The 10,541-nt window shown below is 49.7% G+C and overlaps 1 protein-coding gene across 1 annotated transcript in view; it reads left to right on the top strand.

Moving 5' to 3' along the window:
- FAM194C (family with sequence similarity 149 member C) overlaps positions 1 to 10,541 on the top strand; it is a 105,061-nt gene that overhangs the window by 42,777 nt on the left and 51,743 nt on the right. Inside the window, exons 9-10 of the mRNA XM_006160679.2 lie at positions 619 to 771; positions 2,011 to 2,131. Coding sequence (XP_006160741.1) covers positions 619 to 771; positions 2,011 to 2,131 — 274 coding nt within the window. The remainder of the gene's footprint in view (positions 1 to 618; positions 772 to 2,010; positions 2,132 to 10,541) is intronic.

Here is a 10,541-nt window from a genome sequence, read left to right as displayed (position 1 = left end):
GTCACACTGCAATCCTTTTTTTTCTGTAATGTTTCTCTGTCCTGTTAAAATTGTGGGCACACATGCACGTGTGGTTGCTGCTGGGGACCTTTTCAAGTCACTGGAGCTGGGATTCAAACTACAGTTTCGTCCAAGGTCTAGCATTCTGTGCATGGCACTTACATGCTGTGCTACAGGGCTGGCCCTATGCCCTTATCTTTCCCAGAATTCCCTCCTCCTTCATCTGACTTTGGTTATTATATAAAGTCCTTTTCTTTCAGCCTGAATCATTCCCTTTAGCATATTCCTAGAGGGAAGGTCTGCCGATGATGAGGGCGTGATGAACGCCCTCGGCTTTTCTTTATTTGAGAATGTCTTCGTTTCTCTTTCATTCATGAGGAATCGTTTTGCTTCATATAGAAGTCTTGCCTGACAGTTTTGTGCTTTCTTTTTTTTTTTCCTTTGGGCTCGTTAATGTCTCGCCCTATTACCATCTGGCCTCCATAGTTGCTCGTGTGAAATGAGCTGTTCATCTTATCGCAGATCTTTTGTACTGGAGGAATCTCTTGTCTTGCTGCTTTCCAAGAGAGCAGACCCCCGGACAGTTCTCTGTTAGTTCTGCTTGACTGTTTCTGCCAGCTACCCCTCCGGAAACATCGCCATGTGTCAGATCCCCACGTGCTGCAAAGGGCGAGCCATCACCTGCCTCTTCAATGACACACCCAGCTCCTCTTTACTGGCCCTGTTTAATGCCGAAGGCCAGGGCTGTGTTCACTACAACCTAAAGACCCTGTAAGTGGATCGGGGAACCCCAGCTCCATGGGAGTGTCTGTGGGGGTGTTAGGGGGTAGGGGGACTGTGGTGGTGACTGGGATTCCATGGATAAAAGAGGGGCTAGATGGCGTCCAGAGATCTGGAAAGAGAGTGAGACAGGGCCGAAGCAGTGCCTGCATAGACAGGTGCTTTGAGACCCGGCTCTGGCTTGCTGGATCCATGCCACAGCCAGTAAGAAAGGCAATGCCACGGGTCCTGCTCCACCTGTATCCCAGGGCACTGAGCTCTTTGTGGGTGGTTAGATTCATGGAAGAGTTCCCTAGTGGAGAAAGCGTTTTATATGAGGAGCGGGCGAGAGAGAGGCAGAAACCCCACTGATATATATATTTTTGGTCCAGACCATCCCATGTGGGTCAGTTTGCCTCACAGAGGGTTGTGTCCCCACTGTGCCAGCACCTGGGCCCACGGGCACCACATCTATGGGTCTTTCTTTCTTCCTTTTTCTTTCTTTTTTTTTTGGAGAGGTTTTTGCTATAGGGCGCATGCGTTCGCCAGAGCAACAGAGAGATCCCTTCTCCTCCATTCTCCTCTCGGGATCTTGGGCACACACGCACACACACCCGGCATGAGTTTAAGCCACCGGGTGTGGGACTCGAACTGTGGTCAACTACATGGGAGTCCAGCGACATAGCCATTACACCAACTGCTGGTCTCAGTCTATGAATCTCTTAAGAGAAGCACATATTCTTGCCAGCCAAAGGTTTTTCTTTTCTTTTTTTTTTTTTTTAAATATATATTCATTTATTTTATATACATATATTTTTGGTAAAGCAAAAGTTACAGAACTTTTTGTTTCCCATGGAGAATTTTACATTCTTTTGTCTGGTCAATGCCTAACGTTGGTTTTGTCTGGCTTTTCATAGAGAGCTGTTCTTGGAAGGAACACCTTGCTCTCAGCTTATAAACACCCAGCTCCCGCGGGGGTGTCTGGTTCATGTCCACGCTTCTGTGCAACAGAACACGACTCCCACCCTTCCTGTCCTCTCTCTGGGACTGGCCCATTCCTACAGACTCCTCTGGTCACACCAGCAGGTGCACAGGAGCCTCGGAGCACAGTAGGCAGGGACAGTGAAGCTGCCTGCGTGACCCCCTCTGTCCCTCCATCCAGGGACGGAGTCTCAGGCCCTGCCTGCCTGGGGCCTGTGGTGCTGAGGGCCCTTCAGGAGCCTGGTGGAAGCTTTCATCTCTGTCCCCTAGCTGCCCGTACGTCTTAGTCCTGGACGAGGAGGGCGGGACCACCAATGACCACAAGGGCTATGTCGTCCACAAGTGGAGCTGGACTTCCAAGACAGACACGTTGCTGTCCCTGGAGTACAAGGTAGGCGTGGGCAGCGGCGTGGGCAGCAGTGCGCACCCTCCCGGGGAGCCTTCCACGGGCTGCCCAGCATTAGGAGCCCACGGGCTTCCTGTAAACTGGATCATGCCCTTGGGAGCTTGAATTCCGGTCCAGACGCTCCCGTGTCCGTGGGTGGCGCTCCCGAGCTGGCTGGATTGAACTTGTCACCAGCCTACAGCAATTTTTGGCTATGATGTCGATGTTTCTTGGCAATATCTTCCCTATTTCATTTTTATTAATATTTTATTGTTAAAATACCTTTTATTGGGATGAGCAGATGGCATAATGGCTATGTCGCTCGACTCTCACGTAGTCAACCGCGGTTTGAGTCCCGGACCCAGTGACTTAAACTCATGCTGGGCGCATGTGCGTGCGTGCCCAAGATCCCGAGAGGAGAATGGAGGAGAAGGGATTGCGGAGTGGCCATTCCTCCCTGTGGTGGCCTGGGGTGATTTCTTGCTTTCTGTCTCTCCGTCTCTCTCTGTCTTTCTGGCAAGCACACGTGCCCTATAGCAAAAACCTCTCAAAAAAAAAAAAAAGTATCTTTTATTATATAGTAACTGATAGCTTTATTTTTCAGAATTAGTTTAGTTCATTTATTATCATTATTATTTGTTTTAATTTGACCAGAGAGAGAGAAAGAAGTAGGAGAGCAAGCCTCCGGGTGCAGGACTCAGACCATGGTCGGCCGTGTGGGAGTCCAGGGACCCAGCCACCACAACACCTGCTGGACCCCTGATAGCTTTATGTTTAATGCCTGTATTTGACAATAATAAAAGTTAGCAATTCTAGGGACCAGCAATTGGCATAATGGCTACATCACTGGACTCCCATGTAGTTGACCGTGGTTCGAGTTCTGGACCTGGTGGGTTCAACTCACCCCAGGCACGTGTGCGTGCATGCCCAATATCCCGAGAGGAGAATGGAGGAGAAGGGATTGTGGCGTGGCCATCCCCCCTGGGTGGTGATTTCTCGCTTTCCCTCTCTCTGTCTCTCTCTGTCTTTCTGGCGAGCGCACATGCCCTATAGCAAAAACCTCTCAAAAAAAAAAAAAAAAAAGTTAGCCCTTCTTTACTGGTCTCCCCAGTTTTGTAATGTTTCTATCTACGAAATATAAAACCCAGGAGTGAAGGCAGCTGGAAGACACAGACCTTATTCATATTCATTGGTTGTTGGGATAGTCACCATCGAAGATTTATTAAGTAATAAATACTGCTGGTTACTAATATTAAATAACACGATGACAGATTTAATGCGTGAATAAAGCCGTGGCGTGCACTTGTCGCTGTTCCCAGGGCGCTGTTTGTCATTGTTGCTGCTGACTTCTTGGGACGGGCACGTCCCTGTCGTAACTGCACACCTCAGGCTGTGAGGCACCGTCCCGCTAATGCCAGTAGCACCCCTCCCTCAGAGGGGACAACCAAACACTTCACCACGTGTTGCCTTTGGAGGACAAGATCGCCCCTGTTGAGACTCGCCCGTCACGGGGTAGAGAGATAAACAAAGCCCTTCGAGGGACTCCGAAGTCTGGGGGAGTGAGGAGAACACAGGCAGACGAGAGCCAGAGCTGTCATTCTATTTGGGTTGGTATCCAGAGGACGATCTGGAGTGTAGACTCTCAGCTGGCCGAGATCGGGAGCCCCAGGCTAAGAGCTTTGTGCTGGGAGGGTCCACCCGAGGCTCCTGTCTCCTCTGCACCGGCCACTGGACTCTACTCCTTATCCCCAGTTCCTAGAGGTTACACTTCTACTCAGAAATGTCTAATCCAGGACCAGCAGTTAGCGTAATGGCTACGTTGCTGGACTCCCATGTAGCTGACCACGCTTCGAGTCCCGGACCCCGTGGCTTAAACTCACTCCGGGTGCATGTGTGCGCCCAAGATCCTGAGAGGAGAATGGAGGAGAAGGGATTGTGGTGTGGCCATCCCCTCTGGGGGGTGATTTCTCTGCCTGTTTCTCTCTGTCTCTCTCTGTCTTTCTGGGGAGCACATGCACCCTTTAGCAAAAAACCTCTCCGAAGGGAAAAACAAAAATGAATGTCTGACCCTTCATCCGTGTCGCACCTCTCTGAGACCCTTGGCCTGAAAGATGCCTCTTCTTCTCTCTGCCAATGGCAGTTCCCCTCCTTCACAGCCCTGCACAGACCCCCCTCCTTTAGGGAGGCCCTGCCGTCTCACAGGCTCTCTCCTCACGGGGCCTAGTTTGGATGAGTCGTTTGTTAATTAGCCACCTAACGACGGGTTTCTCAGGCCCTCCCGGAGAGCTGAAAACAGACAACCCCAGAGAGATTCTTTTTTTTTCTTTTTAATTTTATTTATTATCATTGTTCTTCCGTTTTGACCAGAGAGAGACAGAGAGGAAAAGAAAATGAGACCGCAAACTGCCAGGTCCGGGACCTGAACCGGTCAGCCACGTGGGAGTCCAGTGCCTCAACCACCTTGCCACCTGTTGGCCCCAACCCTAGAGAGACTCCGACTTGGTGGGTCTGCTGTGAGTTTTGGACTTTGGTAGTTTTTGCAAGTATTTCTGACGTTTGTCCAGGTTTGAGGGCCCCCCCCCCCATGAAGGGGTTTATCATGTAGAGGTTTATTGTGTTTATTGTCTTCGTGTTTCATTTTTTATGACCTGTAAAATGCATAGAATCCAAGAAGGTGACAAGTCAGTGGAAGGCGGGTACCATGTGTGATGTGACAGTGTGGCCGGGTGGACAGAGAACCGGGCCAAGTAAGTGCCTGAGGAACTGAGGCCCAGGGGCACTTTGCTGGACTCCGGTTGTGCCGTTCTGTGAAAACCGCTCCCCCTCTCCGGGTGTCGGCGGTGCCGTCTGTAACCAGCTGCACCACCAGACCTGCCCTCCACCTCACGGGCCTTCGTGAGAACTGAGCGAAGAGACTGCAATGGAGGGAAGGCGGTTGGCACCGCTAAGGCGTGCTAGCAATGGGTGGTGCTTGTGTTTGTTTGTTTGTTTGTTTTTTCGTGGAGAGGTTTTTGCTATAGGGCGCGTGCACTTGCCAGAGAGAGACAGAGAGACAGAAAGCGAGAAATCACCCCCCAGGGGGGATGGCAATCCCTCCTCCTCCATTCTCCTCTTGGGATCTTGGGCACGCACGCACGCACACGCCCGGCGTGAGTTCTAAGCCACGGTCAATTGCATGGGAGTTCAGCGACATAGCCATTATGCTAACTGCTGGTCCCGGTGGTTGCTTTTCATATGCTCTGGGGCTGCGTACTGAAGTGCCCAAAGAGGCCTGTGCAATGAGGAGAGGCCTGGAAGAGCAGGCGGCCTGGAGCTGGAACGTGGGGTGAGACTCTATCATTGACATGGGTGGAAAGCACTGGGGAGAGAAGAGTGACCCTTGTAGAGCAAAAGGCATCTGCAAAGGGTCAAATCAGGGCTAAGTGTGGTATCTTTAATAGCTCGGGACCAGCAGTTAGCATAATGGCTATGTCACTGGACTCCCATGTAGTCGACCGCGGTTCGAGTCCCGGACCCAGTGGCTTAAACTCACATTGGGCATGTGTGCATGCATGCCCAAGATCCCGAGAGGAGAATGGAGGAGAAGGGATTGTGGCGTGGCCATGCCCCCTGGGGGTGATTTCTCACTTTCTGTCTCTCTATCTTTCTGGCGAGTGCATGCATCCTATTTATTTACTTTTTTAAACATTTGACCAGAGAAGGACAGAGAGAGAGAGAAAGAGAGAAAGAGAGAGAGACTAGGTCCAGGTCCGGGGCTCGAACTATGGCTGGCCATGCGAAAGTCCAGTGCTCTCAACCATCAGGCCGCCTGCCGGCCCCAACCTCATATTTATTTTGTTTTAGGACTACTGTACTTCTTGAATCTGTCATTTTTTTCCCCTATAGGACACATGTGCTTGCCAGAAAGTGAGAAATTACCCCCTCCCCGCCAGGGATGGCCGCACCACAGTCCCTTCTCCTTCAGTCTCTTCCTGGGATTTTGGGCAAACACACACACATGCACAGGAACCCAGTGTGATTTTCAAGGTGCCGAGTAGGGGCCTCAAACCACACAGGTGGCCATGTGGAACCCAGCACCTTCACCACCACACCATCTGCTGGCTCTTCAATCTGTAAGTTTATGTAGATTTACTCCACCAAATTTGGAGCATCTTCCAAATCTTCTTTAGAAAAACGGTGCTCTAATTTCTCTCTCCTTTTCTTCCACGACTCCAATTTTATGTATTTTAGACATTGTTATATTATCCAAAGGTCTCCTAAGTTATTTTATTTTTATTTTTTATTTTTAGTTTGAGCAGAGAGAGACAGAGGGTGAGAATGAGAGAGAGAGAGAGGAAGTGAGAAAGCAAGCCACCAGATTCAGGACTTGAACCGTGGTCGGCCATGTGGGAGTGTCCAGTGCCTTAACCACCGTGCCACCTGCTGGTCCCATCCTAAGTTCTTTTAATGTCATTGTTATGGTTCGAATTTTTTTTCTCTTCACTTTTTTTAAAAAGAATTATTTCTTTTAATTTTGTTTGTTTGTTTCAAATTCGACCAGGACAGAGTGAAAGCGAGAGCAAGGGAGAGAGAGAGGGGGAAAGTGAGAAAGCAAGTTGCCAGGACCAGGACTCGAACCTATCGTCCATGTGGGAGTCCAGCGCCCTTAACCACCATGCCACCTGCCGGCCCCTCTCTTTACTTTTGAGACTGGATAATTTTCTTTGATCTAGCTCAAATTCTCTGATTTTATTCTGCCATCTCCTTTCGTCTATTATGCTAATCCTGTGACATTACAAAATTCCAGACGTTGCATGTTTTCAGTTCTAGAATTTCCATTTGGTCACTTTTCTATTTCCTAATGGTTGTGGGAAAAGTCATGACGTATGTTTTCTGTTTTTCTCTGACCCGATATTTCCCTGCTGAGAGTCCCTATTTTATAATGCATCACAGATCTGGCTCCCTTTACTTCACTGAGTGTAGTTAAATTCAGTGCCGACACATCCTAGGCCCAGCTGCTGTGGTGCGGCAGTAACATGAGTGCCTTACGGGGCTGGAGGTCATATGGCCAACCATGGGTTCGGGTCCCAGGGTCAGCCTGAAAGCATCCTGGGCATGCTCAGGGGCACTCAGGGTCCTGAGGAACTGGAGGCCCCGGGGAAAGGGGTAATGGCTTGAAAAACCCCATCAAAGGTGCTCTCTCTCTCACACACATTTTTTCTATCAACCCATCCGTCAATATAGTCCTTGTCTCAAAAATTCAGTGTCTAGGTCTGATCAGACAGAGGTGGCCTCCACTGATGGTGTCGCCTTGAGACTGGCTTGTGCATTGTCGGTTCTCCATGTGTCAAGTCATTGTGGACTGTAGTGACATTGTGAATGTTCCAGTGTGGCGTCACTGAATTCCGATAGGTTTCTCTGAAGAACGTTAATATTCTTCTCGTAAGGGACAGTGAATTTGGTTAGTCTCAGACCACAAGCTTTGTCTCCTCAGCGGACCGGAGCTTGAATCTCAATTCCATTTCTTTCATTTCCCTAACTGTAAGTGTCTTGAGTCTGCCCTGCTCATGCACGGTTCTTAGACCGGCCAGAATTCTGGGTTCTCTTTCACTAACTCTGTCCCCTCTGAAATTCTCTCCTCTCCCCAGTTTTCTTTTTCTTTTTTTTTAGAGGTTTTCACTATAGGGCGCGTGCACTCGCCAGAAAGACAGAGAGAGACAGAGAGACAGAAAGCGAGAAATCACCCCCCAGGGGGGATGGACACGCCGCAATCCCTTCTCCTCCACTCTCCTCTCGGGATCTTGGGCACGCCTGGTGAGAGTTTTAAGCTGCCAAGTCTGAGACTCGACCCTCAGTCGGCTACGTGGGAATCCAGTGATGTAACCATTATACCATCTACCGATCCCTCTTTCTTAATTTGTAAAAAATAATTTATTTATTTAATTTTATTCATTATTATATATTTTTTTCTAATTTGACCAGAGAGAGACAAAGAGAGAAAGGGAAACTGAGAAAGCAAGCCACCAGGTCCAGGACTTGAACCACAGTTGCCCATGTGGGAGTCCTGCACCTTAATCACCATGCCACCTGAGGTCCCCGAAAGGGCCCATTTCAATAAAAGAACTTGGTGGCATCATCATGAGCTGTGAGTGTGGCTGAGAAGGGATGGGAATTACAGAGGAGTCCAAGGCGGAGTGTGTCGGTGGATAAAATTTCTGGCTTTTCCCCTGCTCCCCGCCCCCTGCCCCAGCGCCGTTCTGGCTGCACCGCACTCCCTCCGAGTTCCAGGCTCCTCCTACTCAAATAGCAACGCCATGGTCTCCCTCCAGCAGCCGTCCTGGTTATCCAGCAGGACCTCAGCAGCCACGATGAGATGCTCTCCGACACTTACAAGACCCGGGAGAGGGTGGGGGTCTGTGCCTGGAGGTGCAGGGGAAGACGGTCAGCAGGGCAGAGAGTAGCACTGACGGCTCGCTCGTTGGTGGAGATGCCTCCGCTGAAGGCCCCGAGGGCAGAGGTACGGAAGTGCGGGAGTTGCTGGGGGGGACGCTGTCACGAGCCATCACTTGCAGGAAGCCGGCCTCACAGAAGCAGCCTGCTGGACGTCCATCAGCGATTACACGACACCAGTCAAAGGCAGCCTTGAAGGAGACCAGAAAGGGTCAAACCGTTGATGACAGGGACTGCAGAACAAATCAAGCCAATCCTTGCTGATTTCAAAAATGACCAGTTCTTTGTTGGTGAAAACATGAATCCAGCTGGCCTGGGTGCTCTGCTGGGACCCCGTATGTGGTTCTCCTTAAGGGTGCTGTAGCCATGGAAGCAGGTCAACAGATCTGGCAATTATTTTGGATCACCTGCCATCATAACGGATGTGCGTGTCACCCACAAAGCGCCGGGACGAAAGACAAAGGGGACCGAGGTCATCGCGAGCGCCTCGTTTATTCTGACTGTGGTTCATTCGAAGTGAAGGCGTTGTTTCTGAGGAACAGAACCTTTGGCTAAAAATAAAATGCGTCTAAACTCATTGGAGAGAATGCCTGTTGGTTTCACACACTTCAACTAAATCCATCATGGGGTTCCTGAAGAAATTTCCTGGTTATAAACCGCTACGAGAAAGCGTAAGACTGTCTTCAAATAACGTCTACAGTGAAAAGTACTCTGGGACAGGACTAGGAAACTAAGAAAAAAAGAATCCAAAGTTTAAATTCTGAGTTGCAGTGAAGGGAAAGACAACGCTTAGAGTCACGCCGACACTTGAAGTGGAGCCTTTTTGTCACCTGTAGTGGAAGCAGTTAACTCTGGGAGAGGTTACCAAAAGAATAAAAAGAGGCTAAGTCAGTTGGAAAAAAGAAAGAAAAAGAAAAAGAAAAGGAGGAAAGAAAGAAAAGAAAGAAGGAAAGAAAGAAGAAGGAAGGAAGGAAGGGAGAAAAAGAAGAAAGAAAAAGAAAGAAAAAGAAAGAAAGAAAGAAAGAAAGAAAGAAAGAAAGAAGGAAAGAAAGAAAGAAAGAAAAGAAAAAAGAAGAAAAAGAAAGAAGAAAAGAAAAGATGAAAAGGAAAGAAAAAAGGAAAGGAAGGGAAAGGGAATGGAAGAAAAGAAAAATGAAAGAAAAGAAAAGAAAAGAAAAGAAAAAAGAAAAGAAAAGAAAAGAAAAGAAAAGAAACGAAACAGAAGTTTCTGAAAGGATCTGTGCCCAATGTGAGTTTCGTCATGCGACTTAGTCGTAGTCGCGTCTCCTGGGCTGTGGTGACATGGGTCCTGGCCTCGGGTTAGAGCCGAGACCATGGATAACAGAGGACGAGCTGGCTAATGAGCTCCTGGGAAGGTGAGCCCTGGCTGAATCTGTAGAGCACCGAGCCTTGGGACATGGGGGCAGAAGAGAAGCCACCAGGGCACTGGGCTAATGGCAGACAACTGTCCCATGCTGAGGCCCGGGCATGTGTCATCCGGGAAATCTGCCCAGCGTCCCAGGAGAGAGAGTCTATTACTGTCCCCACGCTGAGGGAGGGAGCTAGCCCACGTGCTTCAAATCGTCCAACCGTAAGTGGCAACTCCGGGACTCAAACCCTGTCCGACCGCAGAGCTTGAGCTCTCAATCACAGGTCTATACTGCAGTTCCCTGGGAGGAGGACGTGCGAGGGCAGGGTTTCTCTTAAGGGGAAGGGATCAGCAAGTCAGGAGATGTCAAAAGACTGCGTACGTGGGACCAGCAGTTGGCATAATGGCTATGTCACTGGATTCCCACGTAGTCGACCGCAGTTCACATCCTGGACCCGGTGGCTTAAACTCACACCGGGCGCGTGTGCGTGCGTGCCCAAGATCCCGAGAGGAGAATGGAGGAGAAGGGATTGCGGTGTGGCCATCCCCCTGGGGGGTGATTTCTCACTTTCTATCTCTCTGTCTGTCTCTGTCTGTCTGGTGAGCGCACGTGCCCTA

Source organism: Tupaia chinensis, unplaced genomic scaffold, assembly GCF_000334495.1.
Source record: "Tupaia chinensis unplaced genomic scaffold, TupChi_1.0 Scaffold000704_1, whole genome shotgun sequence".
Lineage (NCBI taxonomy): Eukaryota > Metazoa > Chordata > Mammalia > Scandentia > Tupaiidae > Tupaia > Tupaia belangeri.
This window is presented reverse-complemented; position numbering and strand designations above follow the sequence as displayed.